The 24,931-nt window shown below is 37.3% G+C and overlaps 1 protein-coding gene and 1 long non-coding RNA gene across 6 annotated transcripts in view; one reads left to right on the plus strand and one right to left on the minus strand.

Annotated features, from left to right (window-relative positions):
* mical3 (microtubule associated monooxygenase, calponin and LIM domain containing 3) overlaps positions 1-24,931 on the minus strand; it is a 236,803-nt gene that overhangs the window by 63,738 nt on the left and 148,134 nt on the right. For 3 of the 5 annotated variants that reach the window (XM_062983115.1, XM_062983116.1, XM_062983114.1), the window contains exons 17-25: positions 23,822-23,914; positions 17,542-17,640; positions 15,429-15,485; positions 14,489-14,602; positions 13,084-13,182; positions 10,432-10,539; positions 9,537-9,723; positions 8,040-8,128; positions 6,725-6,812 (exon numbers count right to left, since the gene is read on the minus strand). In XM_062983115.1, coding sequence (XP_062839185.1) covers positions 6,725-6,812; positions 8,040-8,128; positions 9,537-9,723; positions 10,432-10,539; positions 13,084-13,182; positions 14,489-14,602; positions 15,429-15,485; positions 17,542-17,640; positions 23,822-23,914 — 934 coding nt within the window. The remainder of the gene's footprint in view (positions 1-6,724; positions 6,813-8,039; positions 8,129-9,536; positions 9,724-10,431; positions 10,540-13,083; positions 13,183-14,488; positions 14,603-15,428; positions 15,486-17,541; positions 17,641-23,821; positions 23,915-24,931) is intronic. The other 2 variants (XM_062983117.1, XM_062983118.1) reach the window with 1 other exon arrangement.
* Positions 14,595-22,164, plus strand: LOC107982863 (uncharacterized). Its single transcript, XR_001730281.2, has 2 exons — positions 14,595-14,694; positions 20,307-22,164. It is a non-coding gene; the product is annotated as an uncharacterized LOC107982863 (long non-coding RNA).

Consider the following 24,931-nt stretch of genomic DNA (forward strand, 5'->3'; position numbering starts at 1 on the left):
AAACTGAGAACAAGTGGCTATGGATGTGCTATTTTATGGAATCCTGCTACCTTGGAACTCTGCATGCTACAGAACCACAAACCAGAAATGTGAGCATTAAATTATACTAAGTACAATCTTGTCCTGCCAAATTCTACTTTAAAGTGTATTTATTTTGGTACTAGTCAATGTTTAATTTAATTCTAATGAGGCATCTGCAGTAGTCTATCTCCTGGAATCCCACACCTCTTCAGGCTGGAAACATAGGAGACAAAGAAAGGAGGGAGTAGAAAAGAAAAACTCAGGAGCCTGGAGATTGTTTGGAATTTATTCCCTTTTTTTAAATGCGAGAGGCAACATTTGCACAAATACGTATTGCTTCCAGAAAAAGAAGAGTTCCAAAATTACATAATGCAAACACACACACGCGCACACACAAAACCTCTGCACTACCACATTAAGTGCAAAAAACCCCACAACAAAACCCCCACAGGCCAATAAGGTGCAACATTTCAATGTGGGTATTTGTGAGGCTTTTCTGAGCATGTTTCCCATTCATCCCTGAGCCACAGTCTAAATCTCAAGGGGCTTGTCTCTTCTCTTATTTGGCATATCAGAATCGAAGGTGCTGAACAAAAGCACCTCTTGGAAGGGAAAAAGACAAACATAATTTATTTGAGATTTAAGGTATTTTCTTTTGAAATGCACATTATTTTGTATACAGTTTATAAAAATGCCCAGAATAACTCACATCATCCTTCAGGAAATGAATGTACATACAAATCACAAAGCAAATCACTATACTTTATAAGGTCTGAAAAGGGACAAGAGAGTGAGAAATACAACCCCAGAAAAGGCTTCTCAATAGGATTTTATGGTGGGTTCTGATAATCCTAGGACTTTCCACAGTCACTTGTCCATCTAAGGATTTCTTTAGGAATACTAAAGCATTTTCTAAGTTTTAAAATGCAGAAAACTGCACTCCCCTTGTGTATCTATTTCTATTTTGAGCAAAGACCATGTGACTTTCCAGATAGACTGTGGCTCCTGTCAGTACAAGCAAACATAGCCAATGGTGAGGAATCATGGGAGCTGCAGTCCAACAACATCTGGAGAACCATATATAACATTTCAATGCATTGCTCATCCTTGCATTTGAAAATACACCTTCTGAAAATACATTCTATTTGTCCTGTAATTTGAAAGTTTTTATCTCTCCACATCAATCCCACCATAAAAACCTAGCAACAGCCTTGAAGGAAAGCATGATGGGATCTAGGAACAGTCTCTCAAGACAGCTTCCAAGCTAAGCTCTGGAAGACATTTCTTGATGCAGAAAGGCGCTGTCCTCAATCATCAAATACACATACACAATAGTCCAATCTTCCAGATACTATGGACCTTTTCTAAGAGCAATTCCATCCACTAGGGCAGCTAATGGAGGTCTAAGAAATGTAACTGCATGGAGTATTCGACAAGGCTTTAACTATTATAAGCCCTATACTGTTATCACTTGGCATAGAGAAGAATGTGCAGCATATGTTAAGTCTTCATTACAATAAATGTATGCAGGTCAGGGCCTTCTTTCCAATAGCAATCAAAGAGAAGTATACTGACAATCTCCAGATTGTTGCTTCAATGCATAAAAGGACTCTGGACCTCTTTGAGATGACAAAGAAGTTTGAGATTCTCTTAGCTCATATGATTCTGAGAGTTCCTATCCAGTTTGGAAAGATATCCAGAACTACTATGAAAAATAATGTCTGCATGTTCAAAGTCTATAGAACAAGCTTTTACTGACCTAAAGACTTTTGTAAGATTGCTTGGCTTATAAGGAAACACTTTAAGAACCTTAGTTTAATACTATTTTATAAATGTCTGGATTGTTACTGTAGGTATAATATAAAGGTAACAGTTCAAAAGAAGATTGACTTTTTATATATTGTTTTTATTGTGCAAACTAAATAATATCTTTGGAAACACGGGTAGTGAATGAGTGGCCCTCCAGATGTTGTGGGACTGCAACTTCCACCAAACCTTGTAATTGGCTAATGTAGTTATGCTACAGTCCAGAAATATCCACAGAGCAAAATTTTCTCTATCCCTAAGGTGTTTTACCCCAAGTGAAAAGGTGCTCACTATATAATCCCTTTTGTGAAATGTGGTCTCTTTAAATACAGAAACGGGTACAAACTGAGTGCAGGACAAGTGAGAAATTCATGTTGAAATTCAACTGAATTTTGCATAACCTCAGATCAACAGTTTAACTCATAGGTAGGTCTATTTCTATGATTTCAGCTTACTTTCAATTCTAGCAACTGTGTTTTAATCCTAATGACAAATATTCAACTATCAATTAAAGATTGGGGAAAATAAAAGTGATGCACCCTATATGTTTCTGAATTGCATCTTCAACCAGTCCTTGCCAGCATAACTACCATGCAGAAAAACTGAGTTGCAATCTAACATCAGAAGGGCTGCATTTTTCCCACCTCACAGAGACCATATTTAGTTACTTTTATATTCTTCAGATATGCACCAAATAGCTTACTGAAGGACAAACAAAGCAATTATGATAATATCCTGTAGTGATTAGGGAAGATACACTGTATTTTAAATGTTTCCAAAACAGTATTACATGGGGAAATTCTATTAATAGGTTATACTTCATTAATTCCGTGTTGCAGCTACTGTAATACCACTATCACAATATAATGGAAAACATAATCACACTTACTTCCCAGCTGAATTATAGCTCATAAAATAATTTAATCTCTCCTTATTCTGTTCCATGGCGATTTCTGCTTTTCATTTGTTAATTATTACGTTAACAAATGTTCTTGCATGAGTATAACATTAGGTTAGATCATACTTAGATTTCAGATATTGTTTTCTTTTTCAATATTATTAAGTGCTTTCTTATCAGATGCAGACAATCCCAGTGCAGAAGTGAAAAAAAAGTAAAACTTAGGACTCTAAATCAGTGATCAAAGAATCACTCTTTCATATCCTTGTCCAATATTTTAAAAACAAACATACAAAATTAAATTCCGTTTAGCTTCTACAAGAACACGTAGGCTATTGGGAAGTCACACAATGTTCATTCAAAGATATGAAAGAGTAACAGAATTCTAACATAATGCCTCTTATATGGTTTTGTAAAATATACTGGAATAGTGGGGACACTGGCCTTCCTTATGATTGACTCTGAGAATGGAACAGGTGGTCTTTCCAGTAATCTAAGGATCCTGATCTATATGTCCACCATGTTTTGGTTATCTTCTAGCATGGAAGTAGCTTAATTTATTTGGTGTACGATGTTAAAGAAGAGGTGTACCACAATGAAGATCTTACCCTCACTCAAAGGTATTAGTACAAGTTTCACTCGAAAATTGTACTAATACTCAATTTTCAAATATTTCTTTTTGTGATTGAGATTCCCATGGTTATTTGTTCCAGGGCTCTTGCTCATGGGCCGTTATCATAATTTCAATAGCCCTGAATGTCAGTGTGTGAAACCTATATTACTCTAAGGGCAAAGAGACTGTTCCAAGCCCATTAGACTCAAGTATGGGATAAAACATTCCAAAATATTTTACAGACATTTAGAACAAACAGCACTTGTTATTAAAAACACGTATAAAAATAACACTCACTGTAAAACATTCCAAAAATACAAGAAAACATAACTATTACAGGGTACAACTACTGAAAAGCAAGGGACCCCCACATTTATTGGAAATAGCAGCAGTTGTGCCACACAGGCAAATACAGAGATTGCTTGACACAATATCCCCCAAAACAGTGCAAGAAAAGGCTTAATACAGAGTCTGCTACAAGCATGCCAGATGTCAAGCGCAGAGAGCACCCGTCACAGCCGGCATCACCCTTTGACCAGCAGAAAGGGCTGCACCTTTTACAGTTTCCAACAGGTTTCTCCAGATAGCAGCAAGAACATCAAAAACCACTCACTTCAAGCACCCACAGGTTGATGCACACTCCCCCACAAATTAGAGGCAGTTAGGAAGAAGTGCGGCCTACTCTAATGGCTAAGATTTGAGACAAGCGAGTTGCGTTTTTTTTTGTAATAGAATATATAGTTCTACAATCACAGCATACCTATAATGCAAGAGGCAGAGAGGGTAATAATATTATGACACAAAAGGTGCTTACTGTTCTCTGACTATTAACTGAATGCCTGAAAATAGAAGAATTTGCTCTTCTGCTAACTACCTTGCTTAACAAGCAGGGGAGGAAGGGTATACATTTCCAAGGTAACACTAGTTCTATCTTTGATTGAAACATGCAAATAGATTAAGCACTGCACCACTAACTCACTCTGCCTCATTACTATGAACCAAGTGTCAGCTTGGAAGAGGCAGTTGACCATGAAACATAGCTATGTGGAAAATAAAGATTTCTATTCGCTTCAAGTGCTTTCTCCAATCCAATCCAACTGTATTTTATTAGAAATATATTTTCCGCTTTGAAATCAGATGTATTATGTGTTATGAAATACCAACTCCTATATGCACTCCGCCATACAATGTGGAATTCTGCCATTGCTGGCAATACAGAGATTGCATAAGGATTTGGTAACCCTTTACAAGTTTGGTCATAATCTGAAAATCTCTAAATTGGTCTTGAAATCTCCTAGGATGTCTTCTTAGGACCCTGAACATTTTAAATTGGCATCTAGAAACTTAGACATTTTCTCATTTCTGAACATGTGAATACTGGCTTTGAATTATTTTAGAATGTCTCTAGCTACCATAACAATTTCTACAGATCCCATACTATAAAGGCTGGGATTTTTCATACTTCAATTATTGCTGTCATTTGTTCCATAGAGACATTATAACTGCCATCTATACAAACACATATAAGTATGGGTAGATATTCATACACAGAGAAGCAAAACTATATATACCATTCCTGATCTCACACTATAAATATATAGTATAGCAGCTTTCTAGGGAAAAATACATTACATTCCTGCATCTTTTCATTCATTACTAAATCTTTAAATTCAAGTTTTTAAAAAAAAAATAAACATGCAAATTCAAGTTAATCCCATACACAGTAGAGAGCAATAAAATGAGATGCTCACTCCCTCTCCTGACCAGCAAGGAACAGGGACTAAAAAGCTGATGCCTTACAGGAAAATGCACGACAGGATTCAATTCATGCTGAACTGAGGAAAACAAAACTAAAATCCTGCTTAAAAAGTCTGGCCCTGACACCAACTTTGCCACTAAAACTCAAATGTGCCACATGTAGTGTACTCTGCAAGAAAAACTGTCACAATACCATAACAGGCAGGGGCAATATTATAAGGCAAATTATGAAAAGATAGCAAAGGAGCTAATTTCTAATCTATCTTGAAATGATTAAATCAGCATCAAATGTCATTTTACTTTAGTGACAGCAATGAATAAGGGGTGCCCTTTTTATCTGCCTACGTTTGGGTCCGACAGATGTTTTGTTTTGACAACCAAACATTGGCTCTTTTACAGTAATAATGAGAAGCTGTATTTTTATATTTTAAAAGCTTGTTCATTATAAAGTATCTCAGAGAATGATATATTTTAAATCTTTCAGATACACGGAAAAACTGTATTCAAATGCAGAAGCCATATACTACCACTGTGTGCAAACAGTTTGAATGGGGAAACTACTGGGGGGAGGGGAAACATCTCCCAAATCTAATCTAATACAGTACTTTCTTCAAAATGCTTTAAAATGATTTTTAAAATATATTTTATTTATCCACTGGAAAAGCAGAATCCTTCACACAATAATGTGGCTCTAAAAAACTTTAAAATAATCTAGTTTACCATACTCCAGGATTAGAACTCATTCTAACATCTCATCAGATTCTACTCAAAGGTAGAAGCAAAAAAAAAAAAATCTGGACCAAAGAAGCCTCTCTTGCACATAGAAAGCTGAAGATTAAGCAGAATGCTCCCAACCATACAGAGCCTGAATTGAGAGCCCTGCTCCAGTGCTGCTAACAGGAAAACTATGTATTTTGACAGACAATACTTTAATTTGCTAACACCAAGATAAAGCAGGGTTAAAGGCTCCCCTAAGCTGTAAAAGATACCAAGGTAGCCACAGCAACCACAGTTTGAAGAAGTCAAGTTGGTTTTGATGTTTTGCTAGTTAAATATCACATAAGTAATATTCAGATGATACTGTATGTGGAGTTGTTCAGGTGATCACAGAAATCCAGTTAACATGCTTTACCAAAGATAATGTTGTATCTCGTTCACTCAACAGTATACTAATGCACAAACAACATTTTGATTAACTGGATCGATCCCAGAAAAATCCAAAACTGAGTTTCTGTGTTACTTGAACTTGAACAATATTTAGAATAATATTTCTACCAAAATCATTTTGAAGAACCCATATTTCTCAAACAATTTTTTGTTCTCACATGTCAGCCTCAACCTCCTCCTGAACAAATTATACAATGTTATAAACTCATTATTGCTGTGTTAATATCCTAGAGCTGATAAAAACTCCCCCAGTATCTGCACAAGAATCTCCGACTGGACATAGAGAAAGGGGACCCCAAAAGCCATCAGCTGGCACATAAAAAAGGAGTCCAAAGGGTTTTGAGCTATGTGTTGCCCAATTGAGGAAACTGTGCCTTGAAGGAGCTGGTTTGCCACCCTAATCCTGTCAAAGAGGCGGAGCGAGTACTGCATCCCCCTTCCAAACAAGGAAGCAGAGCTACCTGGGGTTCTCTCTGATGATGACGAGATGGAATTTGCACGTCCTGCACCATCAGCTGCCATACTGTCTTGTTGGGTCCCTTTGTTGTCCTGTGGGAAAACATGTAAGAAATATATCATATAATATCATTCATATCGTCTAAGAAGAGGCAGTACTCAGTCACCAGCTACCTGTTCCTTCACTGAACACGCAAGAAAGAGAGTATTCTTTTAGCTTGTTCATCAGTCTAGTACTTCTAGTAGGACTTATGGTATCACATACTCTATTTTTCCACAGCACTGCTTTGAAGAACCTACTGTCATTCTGGAGCTCCAGCAACTACAACATTTGGCTAGAGAGCCTCCTCTATGCTGGAAGTAACCTGCCAGGGGCTACATGTCTGACTGAAACTAGTAGTGGAGAGAGCCCTAACCAAAAGCAAGGCGGCCCTCTTTCTCTCCTCTCCCCTTTACTACCAGCCACTTGATGAAGAGCACATTGCTTTTAAGATCTGAACAGACCATCCGCAGGGGGCATCTGAAATTAGGCCACAAGTGGCCCAACCCTGTTCTTTAGTGTGTGTGTGTGGGGGGGGGGGGGGGGGGGGCTGACATGTTCACTCCATTCCCAAGCTTTCCTCGGTCATCATCCTCTTAAAATAAATTCTCCCTGTATTTATTATGTATCAGTTTTAGCTAACTGGCATCCATCTTGAATGCATATTTTTAGGCAGCTAGGCAAGATATAAATATTTAAACAAAATAAATTATTTAAATACATGGCATGAAACCAAGCAGCAAGATACAGTACTTCACATTTTAATATTCCATCACAATGTGGTAATGCAAATACATAGATTCTGCTACCTAAAAACTTATAATGCATTATGCAGGGAAATTCTAGACAACTAACTGCAAAAATGAAATAAATTGTTACTTTTCGAATTTAGATCTTGCCCTGTTCATCTTTCTTTTACAGGTATTTTTTGAGTATAGAATCTTCTTTATGAGCATGTTTTGATAATAAACTGCCACATTCAATTTAGGAATCATATCCTAAGCAGTCCCCTGATTAAAGAAAACTCACTCCATAAATACTATGTACAAGGAAATGGGGAAAGAGAATGTATTTTGAATTCATAAACATCTCAAATATGTGTTGGAAACAGAGGTCTATGGCTAATAAGTCAGACAAGATAGCTTCTGATTCATACGTGATTTCAGGAAGACTACGAGTCTCCTGCAAGAATAACCCCCTCCTTTCAAACATCTAAAAGCCACTTTCCAATATAAAATGCCATCATAGTGTTACTGAGTGAAAATAGAAAAACAACTTACCTTTCCTGACGGAGGACCCACTGCTGGTCTTTTCCTCTGGGCATAACCTGAAAGTCTGTAACAGTAGTGAGGCTTGCAATAGAATTTTCCTGTAAAGATAGCAAGGAAAATAACAAAAATGAGGCTGATGGAAGCTGCAGTCTAATTATATTACGCAGTTTCTACAGATTCTCTGAACTTTTGCTACCCTGTCACATCTAACATACATAGAAACAATTGCAGCTAAAAGTTTTAATTCAAGTTAATTTCTTCTTTTCCAGGAAATAATGTGTTTACCATAGGGTGCTTTCATAGTCATTCAATTAATAGCCAATCAGCCATCAGAATGGCCCCGGGAAACTTGTGTGGTATTGTACATTAACAAAGCGGCACTGTGTAAGGAACAAAGGGAGCATCACATGAAAATCTGGCAGAAGTACTGCTGGAAGAAGCAAGAACAAACGTGAAGAAGGAAGAGCTGGGCATTAACTCCATCCAGACCAATGTTTTGTAAGGGGCTCTATATATTTTTGTTGGCTGAGAAGCAGGGTAAAGATGCTTCAGATAAATAAATCAAGGTGACATCAAACTTCCAATTTTGAAGGTATATTGAATGGGTTTTTTCCCCTTTCACAACAAGCCACAGGCAATGTGGAACTAATTCAGGAGTCAGAGGTGTGGTCATACATCTTCCAGTATGGTGTTGAAACTTGCACAATTTGGTCTTGCTCACAAGTTCTATAATTTAGCTTTACTACTTAGTACCAAAATCACTTTTTAATATTATTAAAAGATTTAAAGGTTATTATTTTGTACCGTGGGGTTCAATATGCTTGCAGTACCCATACATTCTTGAAGACTATGGCATTGCTATCCCAAGGTAATCCAGAAGTAATTGCTTTTTTTAAACAAAAAGGTCATATTTACTGTATCGAAAACAAACTTAATTTTGCTTACAGCACACCCAATGAGAGTGAAAATCTCAGAATAAATCAGATCAATGTAAATCACATTGTGTTCAGTGTTTTTGGTGTATGCATGATTGCATTTCAAACTAATTTATCATTCAAATACAAAGCAAGAACTCTCTCGAGGCATACAAACAACCCGTAAAGAAATACAAATTCATAAACTGAAAAACACACAATTTCTAATTTAACTAGCTTCAAATGCTATTGGTGATCAGAATACTTCTTGCACAAGAGTCATTTTGGATTATCTGATAAACTGGGAATAAACTCACTGTATGAAGCACTTAATACATCCATATTTACTAGAGTCTAATGAACGATCGAATTTAATGAACATGTCAATTTTCAAAACCCCGAAAACCCCAAAAAATATTTACCATATTATGCAAATCTAATGCGCACCCTAAGCTTGGGAAGGTAATTTAGTAAAAAAAAGGTAAGCATTAGATATGCATTAGTAAATATGATAGTTTATTTCAAAGACAGTATATTTCTAATGCTAAGCTAATTTTTAATTCCTACACAGTAAAGAACAAATGTCACTTACCATCCACCAGATCATAGGCATAAGATGATAGACGCAGGGTGGTGGCACAGTATTCACATTTGAAACAGCTACGGTGGAAAAATTTGCCTTCAGCACTCAGCCTTTCCATCACATAGACACGTTTATGGCAGAAGAAACAAACATCACTGCCTCCCAAGTTTGGAGGGAATTCCTTTTTTAATGAACCCTGAAACAAAAAGAGAAAGGAAAGACCTGGACTTATCAGTTTGCTTTTGATTCTACATTATTTCACTCTGGTACCATTCACAGGTGAACAGAGGAAACTCCAAAGTAAAAAATATCTTGCAGGTCTTTATGGATAATTCAAAGGATATCACAGAGAGTATGACTTATAGGTTGAAGTGTCCAATCACCTGAAAATAAAACGTGATGGCCTATAGTGAACTAAAGAATCTGTGAATAGAGCAAATTGTCCACAAAGTCTTGTACATTCTCGGCGCTTTCCATCACTACAGCAGGAATGATGACTAATTACTTTCCCTACAGGGTCATTGTTATAAGACCCAAAAATACACTGAATAAGAAATCTTGGAAATGATACACAATTTAGAAGAAAGGTAAAGTATAAATTAATAAATGCATCCCTCTGATATCTAGGGAAGAAAATTGCACTAAAGATAAGACATGAACAGCAATGGTCAATGATGTCTCCATACAAGGACTCCAAAGATGCAATCTAGCTCTGAGGAACCACATCTTCCTCAACAAATCAACTGGAGGACTCACAAAGCCAGGTTAAAGCACAAGCAAGGAAATACTCATTTCCTTTAATAAGGCACTGACAAAACACTAGACTCAACAGTACAACAGGTCTAAGAAAGAGTCATCTAATTTCTATTCACAAAGACACAACACCTTCTGTACATTCTCTTACCAGTTCCTTCTTGTCTAGAAGGGTTTTAGGCTGGTCCTTCCTTTGAAGCTGATTGGCTATCTGCTCAGCCAATGAGCTCACGCCTCCTGTATACATCTTTATATATTTCTACCAGATGAGAGTAAAGGGATTTGGGGTATTAGATGAAGAAGGGGGGAAATGAAGGAGAAGAGAAATAATATAAATGCATGATGAAAACTAATGAAGAAAAATGAGAAAAAGGTGCTGAAAGGGGTCAAACCATGCCAAGACAGCTGTCAATGCAAGCATGTGGGGCACAGCACCAGCATTATAATGTGATGTCAGCGATGGCTGATGTGGTAAGCATCTAATGTAGTCAATAAAAGTTTGCCACACAAAAACCTGGTCAGAGACAACTTTTCCTGCCAGAGAATTACACTGAGAAGTGGCCAAAAGATGAAAGGGCAAGCTATTTCAAATTCAAGCTTCCCAAAGAGCTTCCTTACAAGTAGCATTACAAAGATATTCTTTCCGAATTTCATTTTTTGTCCCTCAACTGACAATCGGTGATAGTCCTCTCATCAAGTCAGATCTACCAAGAAAATTGCCAGGTCCTGATCTACATGGAATTATTAACACCACAATTTGAGCATATTTCTTTTCACCCAATCACTTGAATATTATAAATATTTATAATATCCAAAAACATAAATTGGAGAATAGAACAGTTTGGATAAAGGAGTAAAGGACAGGGAAGGACTGCAGGAGACATTTAATAGTTCTTAATTTATCAGTGTTTCCACCATGCTTGGGAATAAATTCTCCTTCTTTGTAGGGTTGTAAAAAGGCTACAATATCTTCATTGCTTCAAGTGCTATTGAAGACAGCATATTATACGACACAATAACTGACAGCCTAAAGTTTAAGAAATATTGGAGATGAAGAACCAAGTCATAGAACTTATGGCGGTCTATATACAGACCTATCCACATGCCCATCTAACGAGTTTCATTTTCTCAGTATAAATGTACAGGGAAGGGAAAGGCAAAAAGGAACTACATATCCACATTGTAGAAAAGTATACTTGGAACAGAATTTGGCTGGAAAACAGTTTTCAAAAACAAAAGCTGTTTTCCCCTTCTACAAATGAATCTACTTCATAGAGAGGGGCATAGGGTAGATCTAGGCTTTCTACCCATCCTCTGGCTAGAGACTGCAGAAACCTGAGAGAAGTGGGAAAACTCCACCAGTGATAAAGAATCCCAGAACATAATGGCCCTGATGGATCAAAACATTATCCCTATAAATCTCTCCCCCCCCCCCCCCCCGAATGCCTGGAGGATGTTGACCTCCATGAATAATCGGATCTGCAAAAGTCAAAACTACAAATGTGAAGGTACAACTGTACATCTTTTAGTAGTGAATTCTATAACTTAATTATGTACTGAGTGAAGAAATGCTTTATTCCATTTATCCGAAATTGAGTGTTCGTGTATTTCATTGTGTGACAGAATACTAGTATTATGCAAAGAAGAAGTCCCCAGGTCCCTACATAATATCATATTTATTTTTACATACTCAATCATGCCCCTTCCACTTTGGTATCTGCATGCTGCTTTCTCATCTTGCAGAATTAGAGAACATGGATTAAAATAAATAAGAAAATGCTTCTTATAGACCAAATTTCTTGTGGTCAGACTAAGACAAGCTAAAAGCATCTCCTACTTACTACATTGCTCATCAAGTTAAGTATGACCTTTTTAAAAATTTCAGTATAAGATGTACAAAGTAGCATGATGGTTTGAATTGCATACAATGAAACAGAAAACAGGCATTTGCTCCCTGCATAGACTGTTTATTTAAAAAAATTCAGCTAAATGCAATAGATGACAAATTATCAAATTTCAGTAAGAAGAATCAAGAAGCATTATTAGTGGTTGTCATGGCAGCCAGAAATAGCTATCAAAGACAACAGCAGAAATCAGGCGCTATCATAGTTTGGTAGCCAGGAGAATTCTATTAGCTCATTCACACACACTTCTCTCTTAGCTACAAATTCCAAACTAGCACATCCCAATTGCCATTAACCAAACTTTGTTTTCAATGGAAAAACTGAACTTAGGATTTGATTCTGATTTCAGCCTCTTATCTGAAAACGAACCACAAGCAGCAATATTTATGGTGGTACCAGTCCAGTGTTTTATTACAGAAAAATAATGTCCTTCCTAAGGAAGAAAATCCAGTGAAGGCCACTAGCCTGAGCAGCATGGAAGAGGAAAAAATGTAGAAGTGCATCAAAGCATAATTTGATGGTGACGTTCCCTGCTATCCCCAAAGAAGTGCACAGCAAAGGAGAGCATTATTGGCCTGTGGGTGAAACCACCCAGTTATGGATGGGAAATGAAAGATTCTATGGTATGTATGTTTTTTGTAAAATGTTTTGAGAGCTACTACTTTCTTTCCAAGCAAACTTAACCAGTAACCTTGAAATATACAGATGCACATCATATCCAATTCACAGAGGCAGCCTAAGCTTTCTCGTTTGTGGACGAAAAATGCTAAGCTCAGCAACATCAAGGCAAAAACAACTAATGTGCCTGGTTCCATCAATCTGCACATTCTAGAGTGGCAGGAGATGGAGTTGGCCAAGGTATGCAGCCAGGTGCAGCTTGAAGCCCCACACCATGCTACCTGTCTGAAGGAATCAGATGAAGGAGAAGAAGGGCGACTGGAAGAGCGGTTGCTACAGGAGAGCTCCCAATGTTTAACCACAGATCGACGAGTCTCTGGCTACAAAATAAAGGTGAGAAAGTCAGGCGATGGCATTTTTACAGGCCACATTGATGGAAGCCTTTGATACAGAGATCTTTTTCCTTCCAGGTGAAGTAGAACTGTGGGTTTGCTCTGTTGTTCTAATTATGTCAGCCTAATTTCAACTTGTCGAGTTTTTGGAGGAAAGTTGGAAAACTGAATCAAGGAGTTATTCAGTTGTGAAAGATCTTATGTATCACTCAAAACTTAGAAATCAGCATTCTATCAAAATGAAAAGGGTTTATAATGACTGAGCAGTGAAAGCTTCTAAACTGTATACTGGGAAGTACAAGAAAAGTACAAAAAAAAAAATTGGAAACTTAAGAACAATGGAATGGAACAATATCTTTTAGAAAATACGATATTAAAAGCATCTTAGTCAGGACATGAGTAAAATATATTATTCTAAAACTACTGTACGGCAATTGTTGGAGACTGTGAGGTTATCAAGTAAGATATGTAATTAAATCTTGTATGGTCATATATAAGAGCATCTTCAAAAAATATGAATATTTTTGGTGTTTGAGCCAACATACAGAAATATGTTTTTAATAAGCTGAAAGGTTTATGTGGCACAAAAAAACAAACAAACTTTGATTCACATCTGAGGCCACGGAGTCAACAGAACCGACACACTGGGTGAATAAAGTAGAGCACATCCTGAGAAGATGTATGATTCTTTACTTTCTTTAAGAAAGTTTTCCAAGACCATATGGTAGTTTGGATTTATAGACTGTTGTGGGTTAGGTTACTTCCTGGTTCCTTTGTTTTGGATTAAGCTAATTTTATAGAACCTTGCTTCCAAAACCAGTTAAATATTACAGACACTGTTCCTTTCCAAACTGGCAGAGTAATGCTTCACAAACATTTTTCTGCATCTGGCGTAAGACTTAGAGAGACTCTATCCTAATCTATGGAAGTACAAACTCTACTCTTGGTCAAAAGCCCATTTAAGTTTTAGCGACTTCCTTCTCGCAGAAACCACACACGTCTTTTATTAGTGCTACAAGTATCTATTCAAGAACAGACAAAAATGCCGATTCAGCGAAATAGAAGCATTTGTTAGTAAGTAAAAAAGGAAAGTAGAATAATGTGAGCTTTTTGTATGTGGGCATTCGGTGCGGTGTGAGCAGCTAAAGGCGTTATTTTACAACGTAACAGTGTACTTATCAACCATTAACAAACAGCAGCTGATGTCAGCCATATTACAGCTCAAGAGGTCTTTTTCCCATTCTAAGGAGCTGCAAGCAGACATAAAGTGCCAAACAGACAGGAAGGCAGTCACCTGATGCCTGGTTGTTGGCCTTTGCTCCAGGAGGGCAGCCAGCTGGCTTGCCCTCTGTTCAATGGTAAGCGTGCGCTCTGGCACATGGTCATCTGAAGAGAACTGATGAGGTCTCTGAAGAATAACAGAGGAAAATGAACAAAGGAACACCAGAATATTCATGGGAAAAGGACAACAAGATGCATAGGAGCAGAGCTGAAAATAAGGTTGGTGAAATGCCAGCAAGAGCTCACAAAATGTTTTAGATACGGGTAACTTCATTCAACAGATGGGTCCCACATAATACACAAATAGTAGCCAAGTCTTACTCAGGTTTTGTCTAAGAGCTCAAATAGTTTCATAAGCTTGCACAGCTTTGTGCCTTTAGAAATCCGTTGGTTAAGCGCCCTATGGCAATAGAACGACGATTGTGCTTAAATGCCCTCAATATAACACCGCAGACTAGTTGACACAAAAAGCAGCTGCACGATAAAGCAGGGAGAGTCAAGGCCAAGCAGTGAGCTAGACACAATACTCGTGGAAGAAAGTGATTTTTTTAATGTTTCTATTTTCTTTCCTTCCCCACAATTTGATTACTTTGGAGATGAAATGCTGATGTGGTGGGCATGTGAGGCAAGACCGAAAAGCCACAAAAGAAAGCAATGACGAACACGAAAGAAAACCTGTTTCTCTTCTGCTGTACCATGCCAAAAGCCAGTGTTGAGTTGTGCCAAATAGGGAAACCACACCACATATTGTTAAAGTGGACAAAAGTTGGTATTTCTGTGAATGCCAAACTACATACACACTAGGTTTAGAAATATTTTTCAGCAGCACTGCACTAGAGTAATAATAATCTCAACAGAAATAATAATCCCTTTCCCTCCTGCTACTCCCAATTTGCATTGCACTCCAAGATTTCACACACGCTCCTCATGCTGTTGTGTTCATGCTGTTTTACCCTTTGCTGGCTGGGACTCTGTTCTCCAGTTTGGTCCGCATGACGTTCCCTGTTTTTCTGCAGGCAAAATAATTAGCTTAACAAATCCCAGATGCATACTCTGGAAAGGTTTTGAGATTTGGCAAAGTTCATTTGGATACAATGCAGAATATATTTATTCAGTTTTAATCAGAGCAATTAAAAATACACTTCATACAAATTGTATTAGTAAATGGTGAAACAACTGCACACATCCACACTGTGATAAAAGATTCAGAAGAAAGGGATAGTTTATAAGAAATAGCCAACATTAGTGCAATCAAATGTGCCCAGAAAGTGTCTTTCAATTATGGCTACTTAACTGTAGACCTAGCAGGTTAACTCAGTTGAGTAGACTTCATATAAAAACTGATTTTGGGGGAAAAATGGATAAGAGCAAGGCAGAAATCTTCTAGGTAAATTAAACCCACAGTGGCATTCTAACACAAACTGTTACATCATGTTCTTCAAGATTATGGGTGCTTCAAAAAAGAAGACACCCTATAAACAAACTTGTTATTCATCATATTTACAGAGGTACTGTTTTATCAAAACGCAGCTTCTGAGAACTCACTAACTTGTTCAATATGTCATGAAAACAGACTGATAAAGAGACATATTCGTTTCCTGAAAATCTAGCCAAGGTAACTATGTTCTGACATAGCTATGCTATTACTTTTGAAAGACTATTATTAATATTACTACCTGAAAGTATTCGCTGAATTAATAAATGCAACTACATATATAAAATGTAAAATGAAATTGTTCTTTGCGAAGACAGAATTTACAAGCTCCAGTGACAAGTTTCCTACCAGGAAGTTATCTCCTTCTGCGGACCAAACTGAGGTTATGATCAGTGTCTCAGATATTCAAATGTGATGAGAACACTTTTACATCATCATGAAAATACATATTAAATATACCCAACGTCCCAAATATATATGACAAACTAATGTAACTAGGATGTTGATTTAAAAAAGAAATTACTCAACAAGACATTATTTGAGAAGAATGTTTTAAGAACCTCAGTTGGGGGACAAGATCAGAAAAGATGTTAAGGGCCAAGGTTACATAATTTGGTGGGATACAGGCATTCTGAATTAGTGCCCTACTTGTTATGTGGTAGTCAATTGGTAGAAGTATGTGGGAACAGGAGTAGCACAGCACACAAGAGAAAGTAGAGAAAACTGAAGCAGATTGGAACCAGCAAAACCTTAAATTCTTTGCTGGGCTATCATGTTATATTTTGGGGCTACCTTTTATTGCTTGGATAATTGGGAATCAGCCTGGCCTCTCTAACTGTGAAGCAAATGAAGTTACAGCACACAGCCTATAGTTGCATATCCAATAACCCTTAATTAACCAATGAGTTCTCAAAGTATTTTGGTGATGTGGAAGGAGAAACACAACAGCTCCTCCATCATAAGAGTAAAAAAAAAACCCTGCTCTATGTGTGCAACTGCTGTCTCTGGAGAGAAAATGAAAAGAGATATAGAAATCTTCTGATCCTGACATATTATGCAGATAAGAATGCACATTTCATCAATGAAGATGCATATTCTGAACAGTAGACATGACTCACTTGTAAAAACTCTCAGATATGAACAGGTAGGTGACAATAATTACAGAAGGAATGTTATGTGGTGCCTGCAAGGCACACACAAATACTGTACTACCTTTTGCAAACAATAGAAAAGCAAGCTGGAGGCTACTATAAAGAGCCCAAACAAAACCAGAAGTAATTTATTCTGGGTCCAGATATCACTAGAAATTGTTCCTGTTAAATGCATGCAATATAATATCCGAATAATACCAACAGAAGCCTTTCTCCACTGAAAAACCTACCATGTATAGTGAAGGAAATTCTAAATACTTACATTAAATAAGAAATAGTAAAAAGAAATCCATTTTGTTGCATTACTGGGGTTTTTTAAAGTGTGGGAATGAGTTAGGAGGAGTGAGATGAGAACTCCAGATGGCTGCTGTATCTATTCAGCTTAAGGATGATATTCAGAACAACTGGGCATGTGGTGCAGTCAGGGAGCAGGGAGAAAGAGAAGGAGAGGGAAGGACAGAGCATGCAGAATTAATTCACCTGATAACTGGGATACCATGGAGAGGAAGTGCAAATGGAGGAGGAAGTGAGCATGATCACTTTTTTAGGGCAGGTCCGAGAACGCTCCTTTTTCCTCATCTTTGTTTCAAAACAAAGAAAAACATAAAGCAATAATAGAACGAGAAGAGTCATGATAATTGATTGTATCAGCTATGGCAAAGTTATAGACTTCAGACTAAGGATGGGGAAGACCTGCCCACACCCCTTGTGTTTGAGATTTCGATTCTCAGAAATCTCAGCCAATTAAGGGGTCATGGGACTGTTAAATCAAAAAAAATTGGAAAGCCAAAGGTTCCCTCTACTCCGAAGTTATTCAAATAGCATATGAACTAGTAAAACAATTTCTGAATTATATTGATTCAGGCAACAGATGTGGGATCACACATTTGTACTGTTCCCCATTCCAGAAGTAAATAATTTCTCATTCAAGTATATAGCTGTTTATGTCTAAAACTCTATATCCTGGGGAAAAAAAATGTATCTCCTTCACAGTTTACAGATACAAGGTCTCAGAAATGCATAATCTGAACGATACTGGTCCTGCTTCTTGCTCTTGGCTGGTATTGCTCCAACTATTGAATGGCAGGCAGCATCACAACGTCTTACAATGTAATGATGCATTTACAGTAGAGTCTCACTTATCCAAGCTAAACGGGCCGGCAGAAGCTTGGATAAGCGAATATTTTGGATAATAAGGAGGGATTAAGGAAAAGCCCATTAAACATCAAATTAGGTTATGATTTTACAAATTAAGCACCAAAACATCATGTTTTACAACAAATTTGATGGAAAAAGCAGTTCAATACGCAGTAATGTTATGTTGTAATTACTGTATTTATGAATTTAGCACCAAAATATCACGATATATTGAAAACATTGACTACAAAAATGGCTTGGATAATCCAGAGGCTTGGATAAGCGAGGCTTGGATAAGTGAGACTCTACTGTATCTAAATGGCTCATTGAAAGTATAACTACATATTTCTTATTTAGAACAAGGAAGACTTCTGAGCACCAAGGATTTTTGCATGCCTCTCTTGTTCTCAGAGGTATTATAAAGTCCCCCTAGAGGTGAGAAAAGTGGTCTAAAAATGAATTAAATAAACAAACTATTCTGATCAGTAGCCATCAACTTATCGGCATTTGACTAACACATCTTAAACATCTCCTGAGCAAATAGACACTCTACAATCTATGGCATCATTTACATATGCACTGCCAACTACTGCTCTCTGCAGCTTTTTATTTACCTACTCTGGGTTGCTTATTTGTTTTTGGTCCTGAGTTTCTACTGCCTTCAAATTTCCAGTTTTGATTCTTCTGTCAGTTAAATCCAGAATCATTACCTTGATTAAAGCTAAACTTTAATCAACAATATGTTTTATTGTTATGTTTTATTATTATGTCCATGCGGCACTGAATTTTGCCAGAGTTTGTAAGCCGCTTTGAGTCCCCGCATGGTGAGAAAGGCAAGGAGAAATAATGTAAATAAAGTAAATAAATAAACTTTGTGCACTTTAGAATTGTACGATCCAAGAAGAGTGATTCCATACATTTGCCCAGGTGGAGACAATACATCTTCCTACATTTAGAGAAATCCACAGCACAAACCCTTGCCTCTGATTTCCATCAATTTGAGAATAAAGCTAGCCCTTTTCCTGTAATTTAAGGATGGGTGGTGGGCATGGTGGTGGATTTCAGGCTATTGAGCACTAATATGAACACTATCACAAATTCCCGAACAGGCTACATTCCTGTGTTCACCAAAGAAAGATGATCTTATCAACAGTTTAAATTGAAGGGAGATTCATATGAAAGAACACGAGGTGTCCAGTGTACTCTTCTTCCATCCTGATAGTTGTTTCTGATTATCTCCGTTGAAAGATATATTTGGTGATCACTAAATTCCATGTATGTGCGCATTGCTCATGTACTCCCCTCCAAACAGGAAAAAGTTACTCTTTTAAACCATAAGTCCCAGAATCTGATAGACAGCATAGTTGGCATAACTGGCATAAAAGGTAATTCATCAAAGCAAAGTTCCAGACCAAACAGACGTCTTTACTATCTTTACAACACTATTTTGACCCATCCACTTATGACTTCAAACATGCAACTTCTGGTTTCATAAGCCACCCGTCCCATACCATGCCCCTCTCACATACACAACACAAGTGTGCATGCATGCACACACAGACAGAGAGACTCAAGTGTTATCATTAGTATGCAAATGAAGTATGGATTTTGTTAGTTTGTTGGAACTACCTTCCTTCACCTAAGATTTCTCCCACACTTTCCTTTCAGAGCAGGACAGCAATTTCTGATCTTTTAAATGATACTTACTTTCAAATGGAAGCACTCTCAAACTCCTCAAAGAAGTGACCATCAGAGCAAAATATATTATATGGCAATGCCCAGAATCCACAGATATTTTATTCACAGCTCTATGAGATCATAAAATCACAAGGAATTGACAGGGACATGAAAATATAGGACCTTGAACAGAAATCTTGTATTATAACATGGCCCAGTGTGCCTGCATGTTGGTGCTGAAGGAATAATGGTGATGACATTTTTACAATATTTAGATTTTGCTTTCTATACATTCATACACCACTGTATCATACAAGGATTATACTGAAAGTAATGCCAATGTGAAACTTACTCTGAAACAAATATAGTGCTATTATATCACCTGATATAGTAGTTTTCACTGCATGACTGACACAAATTTTTATTGTTAGGTGTTGCATAATCATAGATATGAAGCAGAAACAAAGAGCAGTCTTCAAGTTTTTGACTAAAGAAGGATGTGCTGCTGGTCATATCAACAGAGGACTCAGAAATGTGTATGTTTAGGCAACAACTGATGAGAAACTGCAAAGATTGGTGAAAAATGTCAGAATAAATATTGAAGAAAACCATAAAGTGGAAGATCATCAACGCAGTCACCAATGCCAACCAAAACTGAGTGGACAACATGATTGACACAAACCAGTGTATAACAATCTGAGACAGTGGAGAAGACTTTGGCTGTGGTTACAGGAGTGTCAAGATTATTATTCACAACCATATATACAGGAAAGTGTGTGTGCCAAGTGTATTCTTCATCAATTAGCAGCTGATTTGTAAGAGAAGAGACTGTACATATATTTGGAACTACTGGTAGCACCCGAAGCCCATGAGGATACGAAATGTTTGCACTGGTGATAAGATGTGAGCATACATGTATGAACCAGAGACCACTGATGGACAATATTTTGAATAGTACAATGATGCATACAAAAAGACAGATCTCACCACAGTGACAAGAAAATTAGGACAACTAGAACTGGTAAAGAGATAGTAAACCCTTTGAACTACATTTCTCAAACCAAAGACAGATATAATGCAACCCGATTAAGAAAACCTTTTCCAATATATCCATAAAAAAGAAAGAGTGTGAGAAAGGCTGAGGTCATCTCATAAAGAAGTTGTAAAGTTCAAAGATAAACTAGAGAGCAAAACATTTCCTAGCCATGTACTCCTCTCAAATATTTAATTGAGCTAACATATTGGTCAAGTAAACTGCTAAAGAATTTTGAAATATATACACATATATATGCACCCTTAATAATTTACTGCCCATGGTTGATAGTTCTAAGAATAAAGGGTTATTTCACTGGAATTCCTAATTGCTGCCATGTTTTCTTGAGAAAAGAAACCAGAGATTATGTTTTCACATGTTTGAATCTGTTAAGTCAAAGAAACAGAAAAAACTGCATCTGAATTTTTAGATACTAATCACCAAAGAGTAGGCTAATGCTCAGAGAAATTATGAAAACCTTTTGCTGTAAGCAAAAAAGGGCCCTAAAATGTATTGTAGAAACTATGAGAAGCTATATTATTAATTGTACTAATCATATAATAAATAAAACTGAAATAAATCAAGACCGGCGGCTGGAAGAGGAGCTTTTCCTATCATGAAAATTCTTGGTAACAGTCCTCTTCTTCTAAAAGTGTTAAATAAAAATGAGGATTTCTGTAGAACAAGTTTTCCTGCTTTTTGCAGGGGGTTGGACTGGATGGCTCGTGAGGTCTCTTCCAACTCTACGATACTATGATTCTAAGTTGGTTAGTGAAGCTTGATCATTAGGAAAGAGGAGCTCTGACTGTAGAAAAGGGTGAGAATGTAAACAATGCCTTGCAAGGACAATTACTCCTTTGTCTTGGAAAATCAGGCAAGGAAAATGTGATTAAGACCTAAATATCTCTCAGTATCAGGAAACACCTCTTTATCATTAACTTATTTTGGAAGTTGCAATCCTTCCCACCTGTTCTTGGGAGTGATTTCTCAATCAGATCCCAAAGCAATTCAAATTCAGCAAACCTATCATACCGTTCAAGATACACCAGAATATAAGTTGAAGAAAATAATCAAGAGGCATAAAATATTGGCAAAACCATGTCCAACGGTTATATGAATTTACATCCAAGTGGCAGCAATCCACTTGGATGTAAACCCAATTAAATTCAATGCACTGAATTAAACATGCCTAAAATGTTGCTATTAAGATCCTGAAATTCTAATGATCTTTTATTAAAGAGGGCAATTCAACTTTTTTACTTTCAATCTTCCTTTCCTGCAAATGAATCCAATAGTTCTTGGTATTCAGCCAAACATGAATAATGAAGTAGCTTGAGCTAGCTACATTCAAGAGTATCCAAGTGACTTGGATAAACTCCATCCACTATTTTCTGACTTCCATTGGACTTCAGAAGGCATACATAGTTTTGGCAAGATAGGGATGGAGGCATATGCCTTCTATTCAACAGTTGCCACTCAAATTTAATAAGATTTTGATGACTAGCCTGTGCAAACTGATGAACTTTATAATGATATGTGCTATAAGCCAGCAAAAAAATCAAGTTGTCTAAAGCATAAATGTATAGATGCCAAGTTAGCTCAACTAGTTGTCTTACAGACTGGTGACCTTAGCTTATTTTCAAAAATTCTTCCACTTCTTAGACAGATGCAAAGTGGTGAAATAACATGAGTTGCAATGTTGCTATTAACCTTTTCCCCATTTACAAGTCTGCTTTTAACCTAGTTTACGTGAGCACTATCAAAGTAGTATTTGTGGATGAGTAAACACTGTCATGTTTACAATTATTTGCTCAGTACTGAGTATATAGATTGTAAGAATAGTGTTAAAAATAATGCTAGTACAAAAACCACAAGACAGTGTAGAAGAGGATAAATCATGATTTCTAATTATAGGCAAATTCACATATTTTAGAAAAATCATGCAACAATTGCATTTCTTTTAAAAAGAATAGAGATTGCTATGGTTGAGTAAAAAGCCCCAAAAAATAGTTTGCAGAAAACTTTGTCACAAAGCAGCAGTCAACATAACATCTGCTAAAAAACAAAAATGTTTCAGAGAATGGAACTGAGTGAAGTTGAAAACAAGTTCAAAGTCGAATATAGCAATGGCAAAAAGATTGTACCAGTGCTAAAGAAAGGGACAGTTGGCAGTTCTATGTACCTAAGACAGAACACATTGATTGGTACTCAGTGACCTCCTATTCCGAATCTTGAAAAATCACCAACTCCTTTCAAGGTATTACAAGAATTAGGTATGTTTCATCGTATGTGTTTGTGGCTTTAATACAGAGTAAGGGCTGGTTTTCCAGTGATTTGGATCTCCCCTATGTTAGAGTCATTGACTGATTCCATTATTCTCATCCAAAAAATGAAAATCTTGCTCGAACAAACTGAAGGATAAGGAATACTGATGAATACCCTTCAAAACAGTGATCCCATGACTGGAAAAAAGACCAAATAAGACAGATTTGAAAGTACAATTAATGTTCAAAACAAATGCTAAAAGATACAGTTTGACCCCCATATCCATGGGACTGGTATCCAAGGCTTCATTAATCTACTTCTGACAAAATATGGCCTCTCTAGTCATCTTCCAGGTCCTCCATTGAGACACTATAGTGTTCTTAGGTCAGAGGTTCTTCATTTCAATAGCGTTCACTATTATCCATGGTTTCACATATCCACGTGAAGCCCAAGAACGTATCCCCCCACGGACACTATTTTTAAAGAATGCCTTTGATACAAGCTATATCCACTTCATAAAGAGATCTCTATTACACTCATAGACAGGAATAGTGGTGGTGGTTTGAAATGAAGAAGCAACAGCCAAGGGGTGGGGGTGCGAATTTGGGTGGGGTGAGCATCACAGTCATTCACTCTGTTCCGTTTTACCTGTTTCCACTGAGGTAAGGGGGCAAGACGGGCCTGTTCTCTCTGTCGGTAGGCTGGCTGGCTGAGAGCACGTTCTTGATAAGGCTGGACAGACTGTTGCATGCAGGTCATAGAGTAAGCAGGATGGAGGCCACGGAGGGCAGTAACATAAAAGGTAAAACAAAACTCACAAAGAAACCCACAAGGGGATGGGGAAGATGTTGGGCAGGGTGGTCAATGGACAGACATTGAGGAGGGGGATATGGAGTAAGGAAAAATTAGTTGACAAAATATAAATTTCATGAAAAGGGCGGGATAAAGAAAAAAAGGAAAATGAAGATGCAGCTTGCCATGAAAAAGGCCAATATCAACTATGGTCTCAGCTGAGGGTTTTGAATAAGCTTAAGTTGGAAATGAATGTCATTTTGAATGTTGAGGCTTCTGATGGCCTCTGTCCTTTCTTCCTTTATCACTAAAGATGAATGAAACTGGACAGGGATAAAGAACCTGCACTAGGAGGCTAAGGAAAGTTTATGTGAGAACTTCTTGGCTTCTGTTAGATCTTCATGCCTAGCCTCTTAGGAAGAATTAAGTTTTCATGAGGATTGCTTACAGACACGAGTATTGCTTTGGAACGTGTGGTAAGTCCAGCACTTGGGAAAAGTTGTCTTTTTACACTGCTACTTTGGGGCTGGGTGCTTCTGACAGAAAAAGAACTGTTCCAAGCTGTGACACTGCATGAGCCATATAAATTGGCATGAATCCATTTACTTCTTTCTCCAAAGGCCGTGGTATCATTGATGTACCTGCAACTCACTGTTTGCTGGCCATGATAAAATGGTTTATTTGCATGATAAAAACGTATCTGTATTCTAGACAGCAAGCTAAACGATCTGGACATCTCAGTGATGATAGTTTTGGGTACCAAGACCAATTTCCCCAAGCAGAAAGCTGTCTATATATGGAGTAATTCATGGGAAAACACTTTCCATAGGTTTTCCTGTATGTTCAACAGATAGCAGTCTATGAAGATATATAGGCTAATGGGAAGGGGCAGTGGGTAATACCAATATTATCAAGAAGCTATTTGCAATCGATGGACATGGAGAGATTGATCAGGCCCCTGCCATT

Source organism: Anolis carolinensis, chromosome 5 (assembly GCF_035594765.1).
Source record: "Anolis carolinensis isolate JA03-04 chromosome 5, rAnoCar3.1.pri, whole genome shotgun sequence".
Lineage (NCBI taxonomy): Eukaryota > Metazoa > Chordata > Lepidosauria > Squamata > Dactyloidae > Anolis > Anolis carolinensis.